Below are 19,590 nucleotides of genomic sequence, written 5' to 3' on the forward strand. Positions count from 1 at the left end.
TCTCATCCAAAGTATGAAAAACCATTAAGCTCCCAGTTACATATTTTTTGCCAAGAGAACTGCTTGAATGGTCCTGAATGGTCTTTTTGTTAAATTTTTATGCTGTGGCCTCAGGACCCAGAGCCAAAGATCTTACGATGATTGTGCTTTGTTATTCCGCAACTAAAACATCATAATACATATGCATATTCCTCTCAGTTTCTATTGAATCACAGCTCTTATAATGTATTTTGTTTTTTTACTGTTTCAGTAATGTGTTCAATATGCTACATAAGACCAGAACTATTTACAATGATGCTAGAGAAAATGGGCGTTCTCACGCTGGATACTCGACCGTCATCGTTCAACACCGTGAACGTGGAAGCCTCCATATCTGACGACAGGTTAGTCCACGAATCAACAACTATTTTCTCACACAGTGAAACAAGTCTCCTAGCTTCCCTAGCTCAGTACAAGCCACAAGATGGGTTCAATGTTGATGGTTGTGGATTGTTTTAATTGCTTCCTGACGAGTGTTACGGAGGAAAAAGAAGCAAAGAAAGAATCTCTGTTCTAGAAAAGAGGCCTATACTCATAGAGGGTAAAGCATAAATAATAATAAGAGTTTATTCCAGAATGTATGTAGGGGTAGTGCAATGCAATAGATTCCATATTTTGAAATAAAACAAAATAACAATACATAGATATCTTGCCGTTTTAATACTTGAGGACAATCAGCAATTCCTCTGCGTGAATTATGTGCGAATTTTCCATCAATTTCTTCTGATTGTGGATAGGAAGATGGTTGAAGTGACTGGAAAGTGTTATATTTTTTTGGATTAGAGTGCTGCAAACCGTAACAATGTTTCGCTCCTACATAATGTGCAGGTTGCGTATTAATCTGTAAATATGATATCAATTTTGAAGCCTTGGACCAAGGAATTATACAGTCTCCGATGGAGATTTTCAGAAAAAAAAATGTTTGTAGGCTGCTGCAAATGTTAACAGAGACCCCCTTAAGGTTCAAAATAAATATTCGCTACAATATTTGCTTCCTGTCTTCGTTGTGGAGTGGAGTTAATTCAACTCATTCATTCGTTCAACTTGGAGAGACTTCCAGAATAATGAATCTCACAATGTCATTTCATGATTTTTTTCGTGTAGTCCAGGCTGTGATACTTTATATCTTGATGAATCTTGGATCCAGAAAAAACCCATCCCTAAATGCACAAACCCTGCAGTTATTAGACGACTTTTAAACTCATTTAAATGAAGTGATAATCTGGAAAACTGTTGTGTTCCCACAAACAGTTCTCCAACTCGTTGTGGAAGGAGATTTTAAATAATAGGTTCTTTGTGTTAAATCAGGAATTTATTAATACTTACGTATTACAATGGTGACTCGATAGTCGACCTAACTAGGAGCTGGCTAAATGAGATTTGATAACACCAAATTTGTCTGGGAGCATTCTAACTGGTCCTGGCGACTACTGGCTACTAGCTGCCATCTTGCGGACTTCCACGCAAGCTCTATGCACTGCCCTCTATGAGTGCATCTGTGAAGCTCTTACTTCCCAACATCAACATTCTAAAGTAAATGCGTGAGTTGGAAAGTTTCAACAAATAAATGAAAACCCTCGAGGTTTTCCCCCTTAAAATGTTTTTTTTTGGCTGGTTCCTTGAAAAACTTCTTTACAAAGACTGACTGTATTCTTAGTAATATTATCTTTTTTTTTATTTAACCCAACAGGAAAGATGTTGAAGGCATGTCCAGTATGACAGACGACACCAAAGTGTGCCGAGTCCCAAGTCACCAGAGTCTGAAGCCGACATCCCTGGAGGACCTGATTCTGACACCAGCACAGCTGATGACCATCGCTGCGGCCTGCATGTCTCCAGATGCCATCAAGACCCTCATGAAGTCGGATCTTCCACTCAACGTCGCGGAAGCTATCAAACGTATGTAATAATAATGAATTTAATTAGGTACTTACTACTTATGTAAGTTGGTTGGCCTCATTGCCAAGAATATGAATATAATGACCCAGCGCAACATCATGTAATTTTATCATGTTTCAGAATTCTGTCTTCACCAGTGTCAAGTAGACAGAAGAAGTAGCAGTAGTGACTCATCTCTGACTGACTCCGACAAGGCTAACACAAGAGAATCATTCTCCCGCTACTACCAGAATGCAGACACAGGTAACAATAACAAATAAACACCTGCTGTCTTAACTCAAACCTCCTACTCCTAAAGTCCTAAAAACTCAGTGCACCCTGCCCTGCATAAAATACACTTTCTGGAAATATACTATGCTTTAAAAGAGGACAGCTAATTTGGAGTAAAAATGTAGATGTCATTTTGCTGTCCAGTGACATTTTTTTCAATTAAAAACAAACAAAAAAATGTTGCCTTATGGTCCCACTGGTTAAAATTTAACGCAACATGAAGTATATGCTCCGTCTCGTCTGAACAGCAAAAAGGCATCTACAGTTTTACTTTAAATAAGCTCGGGAATCGCAGGTTGTTGAGTGTCGTCTACATCCTGATACAAATTTGTAAATATTTTAAAGGAGGTCTTGGGTCACTGGAAATGATGCCCATCCTTGTGGAATGGCTCTCCTGCCTTTGTATGGACGCCGAGCTGAAGAACTGGCTCGGGGGACCCCAGGGGTCCTGCTTCTGGAGCCCCCTGCTACTGATGCTCTGTCTTCCTCAATCCAATTCCAGGTAAACAAAACTCACTGAATATATGACCAACAAATTCCACACATAATAATAACCTGCTCTATAATTGAGCCCTTACTACAGTAATTGTCAATATGCTTTATATATTTTAATCAATCTCTAAATAGTATAAAATAAAGTCGCTATCCGCATCTGTCTGTTTGTGCGCTTAGTTCTTCTAAACCAGAGGTTCCCAAAGTGGTCTATGTCAGCGAGAAAAAAATTTGGGGGTCCACGAGATTCAAATGGTGGTACATACTAGCGGACCCCCATTTACCTCAACTCAATATTTAAGTACTGATCGGAATAAGCGCTAACAAAGAACTTAAGGGGCGGTTCAGTAGGGCCAGCTACAGAAAGAAATTCCCGTTGCTTATCCTGCTCCATTTTCATTTGGTGTAATACCTCACAAGGGCGCCCCTGTCTGCAAAATGCAAAAACAGAGGAACAATATCACCACCCGGTTGAAGGGCAGGCAAGGGAAGGGAATCTTTTAACGAGATTATCACATGGGACATTAATAGTTTTAGGAAAATTCAATATTCGGCACGCAAGGGGTCTACGGAAAAAAAATATTTGGCAAGTGGTCTACGGGGAAAAAAGTTTGGGAACCTCTATTCTAAACTAAGCAACAGATTTAGATAGTGTTTTCATTATCATTTAGAGAATTTCTTCCGGAAGGTTTATATATATAATACATGCATGTAACACTTATAGAATGTTTTGTAATCAAGTCGTAAAAAAATATTTTCATACGCGTACATTGCTAACGCTGGCTAAACCTTATGAGATACATCAAAATGATTTAGGACGGAATTGTATATCTTAAAAAGGCCTACAGAAAAGTCAGTGATGGTTTATGTCTATCTCCTAAAGATAACCCCCAGCAACGCCGGGTATATGTCAGCTAGTTTATTCATAAGTTTTTAGTACAATAAATGTAAAAAAACGAAAAGCTTTTTAGTTTTCCATCAATCAACATTAATTTGCGATTTCTTAACATTGTGTTTCCATAAAATTCAATAGCTCACTAGGTATATTTTGTCCTTAAATCCATGTAAAAGCCTAGCTGGGCGTAAAACCAAATAAAGTAATTTATTCAGTGTCAGTGCTTAGTTTATTAGGATCATTTTCATTAGTAATTGGATTAGCAACTAGCATATAAGCATACTAGCACTGCCCGCACAAACCGTCAGTTTCTAATAGACTTGACTCGACAATTGTACTGAAAAGGAGCATGCGCACGCTACTGGATGTAACTCTAGGCCTTTTACTGCCATCTGTGGTTGGAGATTTTAAAATGATTTTTTGTGTGAACAAATGGCGTGTAATTTGAATTTATGTGCATAAATGTATTTTTTGTTATTTCGATTAGGGATCAATTGATGTTTAATTAATCTTTTTGTGGATTGCAGAATTTGGCAGAGAAACGAGTTTTACACACAGTTAGAAGAGAAAACAATTCGCTTCTTCGGCTCCGTAATGACCTGCCATCTTCCCAACCAACAACTGTTTGCCACCACTCTATATCATGTCATCAATTCACACCCCGATAGTTCACCAGGTGAGCTTCCCTTCAATCATAATTCACTTCTACTTACTTGCAGTTGTCATGCCATTATCTGTAAGAGAATTAGAAAGGGTATCTCCACCTTGGGATAATATTGCACTAAACTGCTGAACAATATAAATTTTGTCATCTCAAAGATGCCTAGTTTAAATGCTGATTTTTATTTATTGTTGGCTAATTTATATAACGCAGCTTTTGTGAGACATCACCTCAGGGGCTGAGGTGCTGAGGTGGTGGGCTGATTTGCCTGATATCCACTTGAACAGACTGCGAAGTGTTGTTCAACTAAGCAACCTGCATTACATACAGCACCCCCAAATCGCTCCTCTACGAATAGTAATGCAGTAACTCTGAGATCATAAGAATTATAATGATTGATTTTTGAGATTAAAAAAGCTTTACTGCTCTAACTCCTCCATTAGTAAAAATTTCGGAAAGCTTTGCAGTGTTCACCATCCCTGTCCATAATTGTCGACACCCTGATGATGGATACTGCAAAGCTATCCAAAACATTGGCTAAAGGAGGAAGAAGTGCTATTACCCAGAAAATCAATCATCGTAAAATTCTCTTGGCCGTAAAAATATTATAATCGTATCTAATTTTTAATGGAGTACAAAAAATTACCTTCATTGTATTTTTGTGATATTTCCAGGAGTAGGCGCTCCAATCGGCGGTTTCACCCGTGGTCTTTTGCTCCGTCTGGTTCTCAGGGGGGAGCGTGTCAGCGTGGGAGTGCAGGGAGCGGCCGGCAAGCCAGCCCCCCTGTCCCGGGGGCCCCCGGTATCAGCGCCTCCGGCCCTGGCCGCTCACCCCGCACTTAGAGGGCGCATGCTGCTAGCGCTACCGCACCACACGAGGCTGGCCGACCTAGTCACACAGCATCTGAGTTTTAGTGAGTTGAAAAGATGGACTAATATTCGATTTAATGTTTTCATAAAACTTTAAATCTCTTCTTCATTAGAGGAAAGAAAGTTGTGGAAATTCGTAACTTTGTGTTGTATTTTATTTGAAAAAATTATTTAATGTGCATGACTGATATTTTGACAGAACTGCCTTCTGAAATTATGCATTTAATAATCACAATAGCAAGTGCTAAAAGATAGACTTAAACCAATGAAATGGGGATCTAGGATTTCTAGGTAAAGTCTTCTATAATCGAAGTAAGTGCTATCAACATCTTTGTCCAGACGGTCCACACGACGTACAACAAACATTCCCAACTAGCAAACAAATAGTTAAGCCTTCATAAAGATAAAATAAAGTGTAAGAAATCATATTTGACTATACAGTAGAACCCCGATAATTATAAAAAAATATGCAAACCGAATTGTTTGTCAAAAATTCTCAGAAAAGGATTTGGTGTAATATTTTCTATATTATTCATAATTATTTATTTTGGTCAACACACGAAAATTTGCACGGGTATTTCGAAAAAATTCAATTTGTGTGAAAAAAATAAATCATATAAGTTCGAATCTGACAGGCCGTAAAATGTTGATATGCTCATCTCTATACATCGTCCTGTTTCATATTATTATTTCCGAATCTAATAGGCCGGCTGCGAAAATTTCCATTTACGTGGGAATAAGTCATTTTACTTTAAATACATACCAGAATCTGAAGAACCCTCTATGAAACACAACTTTTCGGTGAATAAGGAATTTGAGTCTATTTTTTTAAATTAATATTATCTATGTCCACATTCAAACTTAAATACCAGTATTTTTTTAAGTTCATTTTCATAATTAAATTGATTCTCAAAGTTTGATTTTTTTTAAACCCGCCAAAACGATCATAACCCGAGCGGTAAGAGGTAGATGGGTGCGTGACGTCATCTGTGCTCTGCACGTCTACCGTGGGTTAGTACTGGGTAGGCATTTTGTAAGGAGATTTTCTTTATTCTTCATTAAGGAATTTCAGTAATTTTTTTTATCAATCATAATAATAATAATATTTCGATGATTTGTATAGTGCCGTTTTTGTGCAAAATCACCTCAATGTTAACCATCTAAGTAAATTAAGGGTATTTAAAAAAAAATCATTTTCAATGTTTTTTCCAGGTGGCAGCGTGTGGATAAGTGGTGATGCCGCGGCCGCCAGCAAGAAATCCAGTGCCATGGCACGCGGCGCCAGCGTGGAGTCAGGCGGCCAGGAGGCAGATCCCTGGGGCCTGACCGTGGCCGCTGCCAACACTGCGAAAGACAAGCGCAGTAAGGACGTGAGGAACCTGTGCGCCAAGCAAGCCATGCTCAGCAAGAAGAAGGGAAAGAAGGAGGAGCAGCCCAGCGGATCCACGTCCAACGCTAACAGCTCGCAAGGTGGGGGTTTGTACCTTTTTCTTAACTTACTGGGTAATGAAATACGAACCTAGACTCTACCAAGATACATTACAGGCATCTAACTGCAAAAACTGGCGTTTTGAGTTAAGCTTGGTTTCGCTAATGCCATAATCATATTCGTTAGTGACACAAGTTCTTGACATCTCGTACATACAGTCGGGCATTCCAATCTTTATTTGCGTTTACCTCTAAACTATAGATAGGGCCTTTGATCGTAAACCCCCGTTATATAACTTTGTTTGATGACTCCACAGCCGTCGTAAGAAACTTTAACCCCTTTGGAGTCGGTCATTTTTTACAACATTTAATTTTAATTTGGAAAAATTTTACAAATTGTTTTAATTTTTTTTAAATGTTATTGTCTTTTATTTTATTGTACAAATCGGCTCTGTGAAGTTTTTAGCTTATTTTAGGTGCGGCGCTATCGGCACTTTAAGGTTATAAAGGTTAAAGAAAAAATAAAATAACTACACATGGTGTCCGGAAACTCGTAGTACAAGCGGGAAACTGGTGAATTTACATCACATTTGGATTTTGTGCTATAACTTTTATTGATTTGAGTTTTCGTTTTCGAGTATGTAGGAATTTTTTAGGTCAAATTTGAAAAAGAAATGGTTGGTAGGGGATTAATATCAGCTGTTTAATGTATTTTAAAATGCGTTGCAGCATAGACCTGTATCAAAAGTTTTGTTAACCCTCTAGTTAAAAATGGAATAAAGTTTAACAACAACAAAAAAATGCTCAGATCGATAAAAAAAAAAAAAAAAATGAGTTCTCTATGTAATTTAGATTCACCAAGTTTCCCGCTTTACTCCGAGTTTCCGGACACTGTATATTATGAGATTTTCTTACAATAAGTTTGTAAACATGAACCCAGTGCCATTTTTTTACACAGTGAAATTTTTCTTCTTCTATTTGAACTTTTTGTGTGAAAAAAACTCTGATTCATATCCTTTGAAGTTTTCGATACAGAAAGTTAACATAGGAAAGTATCTACAATAAAATCATTTACTTTCAGATTCGTGGAGTCTGCATGGAGTGAAGGTGTATGTGGATGGGCTAGAAGGACCCGTCTCGCTCAACACAACTCTAGGAACATTGTGCGCTGTCACCGAACACAAGTTTGGGCCGAGCCTCAACCTGACAGTTATACCGCAATCCAGCAATGGTGAGTCTGCATTTTTAGTTTACGATCAGGCATTGTCATTTCTCAATGAAGTTGAATATATATCCAAGAAAGAATTTAAATACATATTATTTGAAAACGTTTGATTAATTTCACCCAAAGTTTATTTATTTATTGTTTATTTGCAAAAACAGTATAAACCAGAACATTGCAATATCGATAATTAAAATTTACAAAAAAGTGAATAACAAATACATTTACAAGTGGGACAAAGAAAAAAGTTTCAAATTTAGGTTTACAATGTTAAGTCTTGAATCTGAAATATTTCACGTTTAAATACGTTGTAGGACATGTGGAAAATATCCACATTTCCTGCGAGGCAGTTAATTAACCTAGTGATTCTTCCCAAGGGCATCACCATTTATACCCTCTGCAGTCCGCCTGTTGCCGGCTGCTGGAATCTAGCCTAAAACTTTGGTGAGTGGTGCAAAGGCACTGAAAAGATAAAACACTAGAAGTGTGTTGTTAGCGTGTCTGTGTGCCCAGAGTGGAAGATACTCTCCAGTATCCCCCTGGTGAATTAGCTTTATCCTTTATACTTCTCCTCTTCCTCTTCCCCTCCATAATACCCTCACCCTCACAACATACCCCAATTGGAGAGTCCCACTGGCTCCAGATAGTTTGGAGCTGTTTTTTAATCTGGACCTACTCGAAATTTCTTGCTGAAAACTCACTTTTTGACATTAACCAGCACACACGAGGTTAGAGGTCTAAGGAAAATAATTTATCAGGACCTATATCATCTTAGGGGATGCTGAGTAGAGGGTCTTTTAAGGAAAGAAAGGAGAGGAATATCTGGGAAGGAAAAGGGTGTGAGGGATGGGTAGGAATCCGGGGTCAGTGAGTCCAGGAATGACGTATGAATCCATCCCTCCTACTGCGGTACGGTTGGTGGGCAGATGCCTCCACTGCCAAGACCTGAACAAGCCTCACCCCATGAACCCGGGCACCCCTGCTAAGTAACCTACCAGGTGACCTACGGTAGAGGTTTTGGTTATCCAATTAATGTTTCTCAGGGCAGCGGTACCCATACCCACCTCCCAAATTGTATAAACTTATTTGAATGTATTATTTTACTAGACGGCTGGTCAGAAAACTCCCTGGAAGGGGTGCAGTGCCGACCCCCACTGCTGGGCGTGTTCGCCGGGGCGGGCGGACTGGCCCTCCTAGCGCGCCACCTGCCGCCCGTGTGCCCTGCCCCACCGGCCCCCGCTCCACCACCACCGCCTTCCACCTCCAACAATGCCGACACCGACTGGGTCAAGCTTGATGAGATCTACGAGGTAACCCTAAAGTAACCTAAACTAAAACTGATCCAAAACAAATAATAGGACTAAATATTCAATATACTTACATACCAGTTCTTCACGACTGGGTCAGATGTCCGGTAAAACGATAGGTACATAGTAACTAATAACTGAGTGTTACTGGAAGAGGCAAAGGGAATATTAAGAGAGCCGATTACTTCGCGATATATGGGGGACACTAGCGACCCCCTTCGAGTGATTTTTTCCAGTATTCCATAATTTTAATTTAAAAAATTACACATTGCATGTAGGTGATCTGGAGCTAGTATTTTGTAGTTCGTAATATGATTTGAACTATCTCACCCAGCGTTCGTTGTATTTATTCTTTTTAATTTTAGAACATGTCATTTCAGGACGTGGGCGAGACGAGCGGCAACACGGCAAGCGAGGAGGCTAGCAACACGGTGCCAACGCACTCGCTCGTGGCACTGGGGCTGCTGCTGCGCCTACCCGGGTATGCCGAGGCGCTTCTGAAGGAAGGGCACAGAGCCGTGCACCTGCTGAGATTGCTGCTCGGAGTCACAGACGACGGGGAAGGAAGTAAGTATTTTATTACCTAACCTATCTGTCCTGGGCCAACTATTTACTAAATATGGTTTTCTTCTTTTAATCCTTGCTTACCTGATTTACCTTATTTGAAGAATTTTAGTGCTGTTTTTTTTTCAGGATTTTAGAAGTTATTCCTACTTTTATTTGAAATAACACTAGGACTCAAAGGGCGTATTCAATTAAAATGACAAATCTTACTATGTATACCAAAAGTATAACATTTTATTCAATTTAAAAAAATGAAATAAAAAATATACATTGAAAAAATACCCTCAAAACTTACATTACAAAAATATCGGGGGAAAAAATCAATCTAAAAATTAAATAAAAAATATAGCAGCAAAGCCAGTTATACCAGCAATTGTAAAATGAAAACTACTAAATTTTCTAGATAGTAAAGAAAAAATTCTCAAATCTATGTATTTTCAAAAATTCACACTGTATGAAAGGTTTAATAATGGCAATAGAAGTTTTTCAAATATTGTCAAGTAAAAAGAATTTCGTTAGTGTAAAACGAAACTAAATCAATTTTATTCGCTTTATTTGTCCAACCTGTCCTGTGACCAGAGCATCATTGATCTACCTACATAATTGATATTTCCAATCATTCCAGAAGACATAATGATGGTGTGCGGGCCGGGGCTGGGCACGCTGGCCTTCCGTGTGCTGGTGGCCCTCCTGGACGGCTCCCCGCTGCACACGGATGACGGGCAGCTGTTGCGGGGCACGCTCCTGCGCTCTGGCAGCATGCGGCTGCTGCTCGCCTGCCTAGCCGTCTTCACGCACCAGCAACCCGACTCTCCGCCGCAGGAGGTAATCACATATCCTTATTCTCCACTCCCGCAAGTAGACTTCACCCATTCCAGAAGACTTAATGGTATGCGGGCTGGGCTGGGCACACTGAGAACGAGAATCACATATACTTCTTACTACTGCAGCATAATTCTTTTGCGAATGTATCAAAACCAGCAGAATTTTCCGTGGCGCGTTTAGCAACTCCACGACTCATAGCTTCAGAGAGTTTATTTTTGTGTTTAAGGTGACGCACTGTGTTGCAGAACATTCGGAATCAGGTGAAATCACGAAGTCCTTCTGTAGATGAGGTTGAAATTCCCAATTAACTCCAGTCAGTCAGTCGCCTGTTTTGATTTATGCATAAAAAACATTACCAGAAAGCATGTTTGTTTTATTTTGGGAAGTTCAGACAAAAATATTAAAATGTTTACCAATGATTTTTTAAGAGGACTTACTTTATACAATAAAACCGGTTCCATGGTAACTCCTCAAAATGACAATTCAACACACCTATAAAAAGTGCTACAAAGTTATGAAACAAATACTAGATAAAATAGTTACATGTGTAATCTATTTAACCTAGTTTTTGTTTCATCATTTTTCATAACTCTATAGCACTTTTTATAGGTGTGTTGAATTGTCATTTTGATGAGTTATCCGGTCACCAATAAAACCACATCCAAAAAGGGGTTCGTAAGTAGGAGATTTGCACTTTAAATGGCATTTTTTATGGGCCAGATACTTTATTTGGGCTTACAAACAGACTTTTAAAAAATGTTCAATTGTTTCAAAGGCCAAGATGTATTCTATTTGCCTTAATTATAAAATATAGGTCACATTAAATGCCCATTTTTTAATGATTTAAATGGCAACTTTGGCAATGACTTGTGACTAAAGGTGTGTAACTTGGTATTTGCAGGCTAACAATGCAAACGGATCCTCGTCCAAAGCCAAGGCGGAGGAAAAGAGCAAGCTGTACTGGGCCAAGGGAACCGGCTTCGGCACTGGCTCCACCCAGCAATCCTGGAACGTGGAGCAATCCCTCATGAGGCAAAAGACTGAAGAGGAGCATGTCACAGTATTACTGCAGGTACTTACATAGGCTTATTATATCTGTACTCAAGAAGCAAATGGACTCGAGTCTAAAACACAAAATGTTCAGGAGAGCCAGAAAACTATGTATTTTTTGCAAATCTCTCATAATTTCCACAAATATTAAGATAGATAATTATTGTAAACACACAATATTAATTTATTTCAATTATATATCAAGAGTTTTGCTAAAAAAACATTGTTTTTTGACTTGAGACTTGAGTTTGTATGCTTCTCGGGTACAGATATTAATTCTTTCAATGCTGGCCTTTTCAACGCAGTCTATCCCTCCAAGCGGCACATTTTATACCATACACATGTATCTGGGGGTAAAGTGCACTAACTTCGGGAGAATTCTCACCACAACAGTAAAAGAGACTACGATTTCTGTGAAACCAAATGAGTTGTTCCCAAAAAATTGCCTGAAGGGTTGAGGTAGTTTTCAGGTAAAAAGCGTTGAATTGATTTTATGGTTAACTAAATATTTTTCTGTGGGAAATAAGTTATTTATGTTTTTTACTTCTTCCATCATGTAGAATCACCTCCCGAACTGTATTATTTATTAATTGTTATTGGAACCGTATTATTTATTAATTTAATTTTTTTATTTTATTACTAGCTATGATTTTATTCTGACTTATTATAATCATAAAAAGGTATTATGTTTTCGTGTTAATATGTATTAAAAAAATGTTAAAAGGTGGCATTCTAATCTCAATTTGATAAATAAAATCTAATTTAATCACAAATTAAACTGATAATATTTGAACCATCAGCGAATATACGCATTCAAGGTTATCGAATAATATGTGATTCACGAAGTTTCATCACTAAAACACATACATTGTGTCAAAACATGTTGCATGATAGGGTAGATTGCATTGAAAAGGCCAGCGTTGTCAAGGTTTAGTGGGAGTGATGTTGAAAAAAGTATATGTACTAGTTATGTGTTATAATTTCAGGTTATAGCGTCGTACATCCAGCCCGGAGAGCAGTGGGGTCGAAGACAGTCCGAGGGTTCGGAAGCCGGCTCCTCGGAGTCCTCGTCTCCCTCCACCAGCTCCTCGCAGGGACAGCAGCAGGCGCCGGCACTCCCGCCCGACTTCACGCAGATGCTCCAGCGCTCCGCCCTGCTGCCCGCCATATCCTCCTACCTGAGAAACGACTCGGGTAAAACAATCAATTCTCTTTAGCTAATGCAATCTCACACATCCCATAGGGAGTATAAATACGTAGGTAAAGCATTCCTAGGCAGAGCTCATATCCACATCATCATGGCGCATTCAAAAGGAACGTACGTCGTAACTTGCTTCTTATGATATTGATGGGCGACGTTGACCATTCTTCTATAATTGACAGGACCTTTACAATATAATATATATTTATGTTATTAACGTAGTAACAATAAGTACCTACATCGATGATTCATATATGTAATATTTTATTGGTAGACATACATTAATAAAAATGTAGAATCGAAAAAAAAACGCAAGTCAGTACAAGAATTTTATTTATTAACGTGCAGATATTTACTTGTTCAGTTGAAAATGTATGTCTGAAGAAATAATTATGAATACCGTAGAACCCCAATAGTTCATGGGAATTAAATTTCGAATTAATGAATTTCCACGAAAATTTAAACAAAAATCGTGTTCCTCGGCGGCACCTTCAAATTCAGCTATTCAAATTGAATTCATAAAAATACAATATTTTACCATGGAGAAATTTCCATGTAAAATCGTAATTTTTTAAAACTTTTTTCGAATTTGTAATTTTGTGTGCGATTTTTCATTTTATGTAAAACATGCCCCCTGAGACCTAATATTATTTCAAATGAAAGTAGCAATAACTTGTTATAAGTCACTGCCAGTTTGCCACTTGTTATATATCACTGCTAGTTTTAATTCAAGTCTGAAAGGCGAAGGGCAGTTCTGTATATTTATTACTACTAGTTCTGTATATTTGTTATTCAACATTATTTATTGATGTTTGAAGTAATGTGTGTAACGTTTGTGCAGTGCTGGATATGTCCCGCCACATCCCGCTGTACCTGTCCGTGATGCGAGTGGTGCGCGCCGTCATGTCCTCAGGGGTCCTGGCGGGCCCTGAGCCTCCCGCGCCCGCACTGCAGGCCATCCCGCCCCTGCTGCATCAGATGAGCCGCACCGTCGACACCTACGCCACCAAACTCAAGTGAGACACAAAACACATCATCAACATTAATCATATTATGAATAAATATTATTAACGTTGATTGATCTTTTGCCGTAACCTGTTGCTTGTTATACACGGTGTCCAGAAACTAGTGGTATAAGCGGACTGGAGGCATCACTGTGGCCCGCACCCCCACCCACACATATACGCTTTTCTGAGGTAGCGCAAACGCAAATCATATTTGATGGGAGATTCGTGGCAACTTAACTTATATAGAAGGTGTTGTGTTCGTACAAATAGGGTATCTATTCCCCAGTCTCGATCGCTCGCAATTTCCGCCGAAAGTACATACACTGGTAGAGTTTGTTATTCTTGAGTCTCACCGAAAGTACATACTACACGCCATACGTCAAAATTCATTCGACTTAAACAACGAGTGGGTCGAAGCAGTAGAGATCGGCAAAACTGTCAAATTGCATCCTGGTGAATTGCCTTATACAAAAACAAAAATATCGTTTCCCGCGCGCTTTTCGAAGTTGGTATCGGATTCGTTTAGTTCTGCAAAGTTGTTTTAACCATTTTTCTGACATTTCGATATGTATCCACCACCGCCATTCATTTCAGAAAAAGTGCGGTAGCAAATAAAAACGTTGACAGAACGACGCGGCAACGGTTTGTTTTGACATTTCAAATTAACTCCATAGAAACCTCAAACACATCAGAAACATAGACAATATTCACAGGGTTGCCAACACAGTCATCTCTTCAACCGTGCGACACTCAAGAATGTATAAATATAGAACTTATGACAAAAGTCGTAGAGATTTTCGTTCGTAGATGGCGCATAGCGAGTAATTCGTGGTAGAGACTCTGGAATAGATACCCAGGTCTCCAACTCGTCTTGGAAGGAGTTTATAAATAATAGGTTCTTTTAGATTAATCAGGAATTTATTATTACTCCGCGTATTATAAAGGAGACTCGATAGTCGACCTTACTAGAAGCTGGCCAATTGGAATCTGAGACAGTAAGTTTCTCTGAGATCCTTCCCACTGGCCCTGGCGACTACTGGCCACTGGCTCCATCTTGCGGACTTCCACGCAAGCTCTATGCACTGCCATCTGTGCGTGTTTCTATGAAGCTCTTACTTCCCAACAGAAGGGTTATGTCTGGTTATTAGATTAAAAATTATGATGTTATCAAACTTTAAGAAACACACTGATTAAAAATGAATGTAATAATAATGATATGGAACATGGCAGCTGCACAACACCATTAGGAATACCTAATGACCAAAGCTATTCTAAATATAAAAAACTAAGTTTTTTTTACTATAATACATCTATCAAAACTTTAAAAAAATGTTTTGGCTGAGGATTGAATCTTCCTTCCCAGGGACCGGAGTCAACTGCGCTACCGACCTTACCCGCTACCGACCTTACCCGATACCGACCTTACCCGATACCGACCTTACCCGCTACCGACCTTACCCGATACCGATTGTGTAGGACCGACATTTATTTTGCATGTTAACTTCTGTAATATCGTCAAATTTCAGTAAAATGTGTATATTTTTCCATTTGTGTGTACGTGATTGACACCAAAAGTTGATAGAATGCATTGTCATCGATAACGAGTCTATCTGCCGAGTTTCGGCTCGATCAGATGTCCGGAAGTTGGTTAATTTCCACTTCCAAGATTTGCATTAATTCATTATCGAAAACAAAAGTGAAATTCAAATAGATGTATTTAAAAAAAAACATTCATGTTACGTTTTTACCCAAAACCACAGATTGAGTGGTATTTTACCCATTATTTTCAGATATATTCCGTTGCTGTTTTCACTTATTCATTTATTGTCCAATATTTTAGATACTGGAATTTATTTTTAACTGCAAAGGGGTACCCAAAAGAAACTGAACTGATTTTGTGGTGGGCGGAGTTTTTGTAAAACCGCGCTCTATTGCTAGGAGCGTATAGAGCTATCATTTCTGAGTCGAAACCAACCAACGAAGGTTCTGTTCGGCTTGTCTTGATTTTTTAGTGACCGTTGTTTTATGTGCTCGGCGTTTTTGCAATGGCTGATTCTCGTGAACAGCAAACTGCCGTAAAGTTTTGATTCTTGCTCGGAAGAACTGGCACAGAAACTCTTGAAATTTTAAAAGGATGATGCTATCGGGAAAACACAAGAATGGTGTTCCTGATTCAAAAGAGGTGAAATATCATTTGATGACAAACCTCGCTTTGGGCTCTTTCCACAACCCGAACTGATTTGTGAAATCATCCTAAAAGATCGACGACGGACCATTGAAGAAGTGAGCTGTCTGGAGTGACTTGGAGTTCCATTCCATTCCCGAATGAACAGAGACATGAAAGGAAGGTGTTTTTCCGACATTGTTGAAGAAAAAAACGACGAAGTCAATGTCGGGTATCACAGAAGTGGAGAGTACTTCGAGGGGGAAGGAGTTTTTGTTAAAAATTAAAAAAAAAAAAAATTTCCAAAAATTAGTTTTTTTAGGTACCCCTTGTATACCTACTATATTTAAGCAATACCTTTTGGCGGAGTTGGAACTCGGTTTGAGATTTCACGAAAGCAATATAAATTAATGCACACCTATAAATTAGTGATATAATGGTGACTCATTCATGTATCTTATGCTTAGGATGAACAAAAAGACGATTTACGGAAAATCCAGCTACAGCCACAGGTTTGGTACTGCCACCACTACCGACGGGGGAGAAGATGATGAAGGTCTAGCAATGCTCATTCCGGATATACAGGTAATAATTCCTTCCTATTCATTAATGATACCACATGTTCATACATGCAAATGTCCTGAGTGACAGCCGATTGAGCGGTGGACAGGGCGTTCTTGCCCGTGTTCAGCGGGGTGTACGCGTTAATGTCTAATTAAATTTTCTTCTGAATACATATCGATAATATCATATGAAGCCATGATGGGAATTTCAATTACGTGTGTTTCCTCAACTGCTGACTGTTCAATGAGGCCAAGCAGCGAACGCTCGATGGTCGCACGCTCTGGTCGCTGCTCGCCCCGCAAAACGCTCTACCACTCAGGCCTTACACTTACTATTATCATAAACTCGATACCAAACAGTCACAATAAAATAAAAACAGAAACAAATCGTATAAGAAAATGAAAACGTATTATTATTAATTGTTGTGCGGCTGAATAAAATGAGTAATAATTTTGGAAAGAGGAAGGTTGAAAAGTAGCCTAGCTATTGAGATTCGGCCACAAGTCCAGTATAATATTGTATAAAGTATGTATCAATAAATGGTGATTGAATTCCTCAGGAAACCTCCGCTCTGGTGCAGGCCCGGTTAGGACTGAGCGAAGAGGGCACGGCTCTGGTGCCCTCCATCCCCCGCGCACCCTCAGCCGCCACCAGAGAAGCCCGCTACCTTGAAGTTATGAAGCGACTACAGTTTGGTGAGTTTAAATCCACCTTCCCAACATACAATACGCCATCTTGTTTTACTTTTAATGCGATCAATTAATAATTGTATGGTCAATTTAAGTAAATAATCATTTAGTTTAATGGGGGCTAATTGAAAATAATTATTTCAAATAAGGATTAATTATTTTCATAACAGGGTCTGAAGTCATTAAATCTATCTGTCATCATAATAAATAAAACAATATTGTTTTTGAATTCTAGAAACATTTGAGATGATATCCGAATGCCCCGACAATGGCTACAAGTTCACGGTGGCGTACCACTTCGAGGGCACAGTGCGCGCGGCGGGTGAGCGATCCCACCCGGCGCGCATGAAGCGCCTCGCGCAGGAGGCCGTCACCCTCTCCACCTCCCTGCCCCTGTCCTACAGCAGCTCCGTCTTTGTCAGGACGGATCAGGACAGGCTCGATGTCATGAAGGTAACCCCAGCAACACATGCCTGCTATTATTAGCTCGAAAGGCAATATTGCCAATCTAACTAAAAGCGTATTTATCCTGCTGTCTCCCAGACTTGACAATACTATCTATTTGGTTCCAGGTACTCATCACCGGCCCCTCAGACACGCCATACGCCAACGGCTGCTTTGAGCTGGACGTGTACTTCCCGGTGGACTATCCCAACACGCCCATGCTCATCAACCTTGAGACCACGGGGCGTCACTCCGTGCGCTTCAACCCTAATTTGTACCTGGACGGCAAGGTGTGCCTGTCCGTGCTCAACACCTGGCACGGCCGGCCTGAGGAGCAGTGGAATGCGCAAACCTCCAGCTTCTTGCAGGTACAACAAATAGGTTTCAAATAACCGCAATGACTAATGTATATGAATATAATATTATTATCCTATCAGTGTCGTCAGATAAATATATAATGCTCTGAACATTTTCTTTCCATTCCAGGTGTTAGTCTCCATCCAGAGTCTGATCTTGGTGCCGGAGCCTTACTTCAATGAGCCAGGCTTTGAGCGCAGTCGGGGCACCCCGGGGGGCACCCACCACAGCCTGGAGTACAACTCTAACATCTACCAGGCCTGCGTACGCTGGGCTATGCTGGAGCAGCTGAGGAACCCCACCTCGTGCTTCCAACAGGTCAACATTTTATATTCTATTTATATCAAAATTTTATGTATACGGACGGGTGGGTCAGAATAATTTATTATGGATCAGGTCTTCTTATCCTGAGATAAAGTAACCTCGAGTTAAATACTGTTTGCGAAAGCCATACATTCTAGTGAATCATTATTATTATAGTATAATTGTTATTGATATACCTAATAATTATTTGTTATATCGACAGGTCATTCAAACTCACTTTTGGCTGAAGAGGGACGAAATATGTTCAGTGATTGAAGGATGGATTGCCGAACTGGAGATGCAATCTGGTGATAAGAGAACGCAGAGAAATATATGCTTAAATGCCATTTCATTGAAGGTACGCAATCCTGCTATCATTAACTTTTTAAACTGACTTTAATTTATTGGTTTTCGGATTATAATAATGAATTATAATTGTGTTTACAGCGCCACTACAGCAACCTGCGCGAGGAGCTGGCCAAGCTGCCCGTGCCGGTGGGGCTCGAGGAGCTGGAGACGCCCTTCAGCGCCGCGCCCTCACCTCCGCCCAGCGCTCCCCCCCCACAGGACATGGACCAGGATATGGAGAAGCTGGTGACGCAGGTCTGCGAGTGAAGCAAACACCACAGCTCCAGCACACCCTACGCCACCCCGAATGCATTTATGCCCAAATATTATGTCATTCTTTTCTCCTCTATTTATTTAGCGCTTAGAATTAAATTATTGCAGTAAAAATATTCCGTTTGCAGCCGCGACAACCATCGCGGCGGGCACTTTTAACCAATCTCGTGAGAATCTTTCCTTTGAATTATTTATGACCGTGTGATGTTTGTAAAGCTGTTTCTTTTTTTAATTTTTTTTTTCAAATTATTTTATCACATTTAACATTATATAGCATGTGTAATCTTTATACTGTTTTTATTTCCAATGTTACGATTGGGCTTCGGAAGTTCGCCAGTGCAATTCCGAGCTTAGAAAGGCAATTTTATACATGCTGTTGTTGTTTGAGTGGTTGCTGCAAACATTGATAGGTCACGTAGAAGCAGCGGACCACACAAATCCACATTCTAATATTTTATATTTTGATTGGAATGATTATTTCATTAACAACCATATATTATATTATATATATATTTATCGTGAATTAGTTACAAGTTACAGTTTTCTTACAACAGTTTGTAATTACTCTGTGAATATAGCAAGAATTACGCCCCATTATTTTAAGAATTGATTGTGCCCTCTTGGATTTGGGCACAAAATACTTGTGAAAATCTTACCTAAATTATCTGTTAATGTAACCAGGTAATTGTAAATAAATTTATGTATGGAAACATGTGTG

General features: G+C 39.4%; 1 protein-coding gene across 4 annotated transcripts in view; it reads left to right on the forward strand.

Moving 5' to 3' along the window:
* The window catches only part of Bruce (BIR repeat containing ubiquitin-conjugating enzyme), a 71,538-nt gene extending 51,965 nt beyond the window's left edge, over window positions 1–19,573 (forward strand). For 3 of the 4 annotated variants that reach the window (XM_089641123.1, XM_089641125.1, XM_089641126.1), the window contains 21 exons: window positions 251–383; window positions 1,730–1,938; window positions 2,059–2,181; window positions 2,554–2,710; window positions 4,123–4,271; window positions 4,931–5,170; window positions 6,339–6,602; window positions 7,636–7,785; window positions 8,884–9,086; window positions 9,464–9,650; window positions 10,273–10,472; window positions 11,374–11,544; window positions 12,509–12,716; window positions 13,565–13,739; window positions 16,362–16,479; window positions 17,018–17,153; window positions 17,383–17,600; window positions 17,720–17,959; window positions 18,078–18,266; window positions 18,475–18,609; window positions 18,699–19,573. In XM_089641123.1, the coding sequence (XP_089497249.1) occupies window positions 251–383; window positions 1,730–1,938; window positions 2,059–2,181; window positions 2,554–2,710; window positions 4,123–4,271; window positions 4,931–5,170; window positions 6,339–6,602; window positions 7,636–7,785; window positions 8,884–9,086; window positions 9,464–9,650; window positions 10,273–10,472; window positions 11,374–11,544; window positions 12,509–12,716; window positions 13,565–13,739; window positions 16,362–16,479; window positions 17,018–17,153; window positions 17,383–17,600; window positions 17,720–17,959; window positions 18,078–18,266; window positions 18,475–18,609; window positions 18,699–18,866 (3,773 nt within the window). In that variant the 3' untranslated portion in view covers window positions 18,867–19,573. The remainder of the gene's footprint in view (window positions 1–250; window positions 384–1,729; window positions 1,939–2,058; window positions 2,182–2,553; window positions 2,711–4,122; window positions 4,272–4,930; window positions 5,171–6,338; window positions 6,603–7,635; window positions 7,786–8,883; window positions 9,087–9,463; window positions 9,651–10,272; window positions 10,473–11,373; window positions 11,545–12,508; window positions 12,717–13,564; window positions 13,740–16,361; window positions 16,480–17,017; window positions 17,154–17,382; window positions 17,601–17,719; window positions 17,960–18,077; window positions 18,267–18,474; window positions 18,610–18,698) is intronic. The other variant, XM_089641124.1, reaches the window with a different exon arrangement.
* Window positions 19,574–19,590: the final 17 nt, after the last annotated feature.

The sequence above is a fragment of the Hesperophylax consimilis genome, chromosome 16, assembly GCF_061612785.1.
Source record: "Hesperophylax consimilis isolate HC1 chromosome 16, BYU_Hcon_1.0, whole genome shotgun sequence".
Lineage (NCBI taxonomy): Eukaryota > Metazoa > Arthropoda > Insecta > Trichoptera > Limnephilidae > Hesperophylax > Hesperophylax consimilis.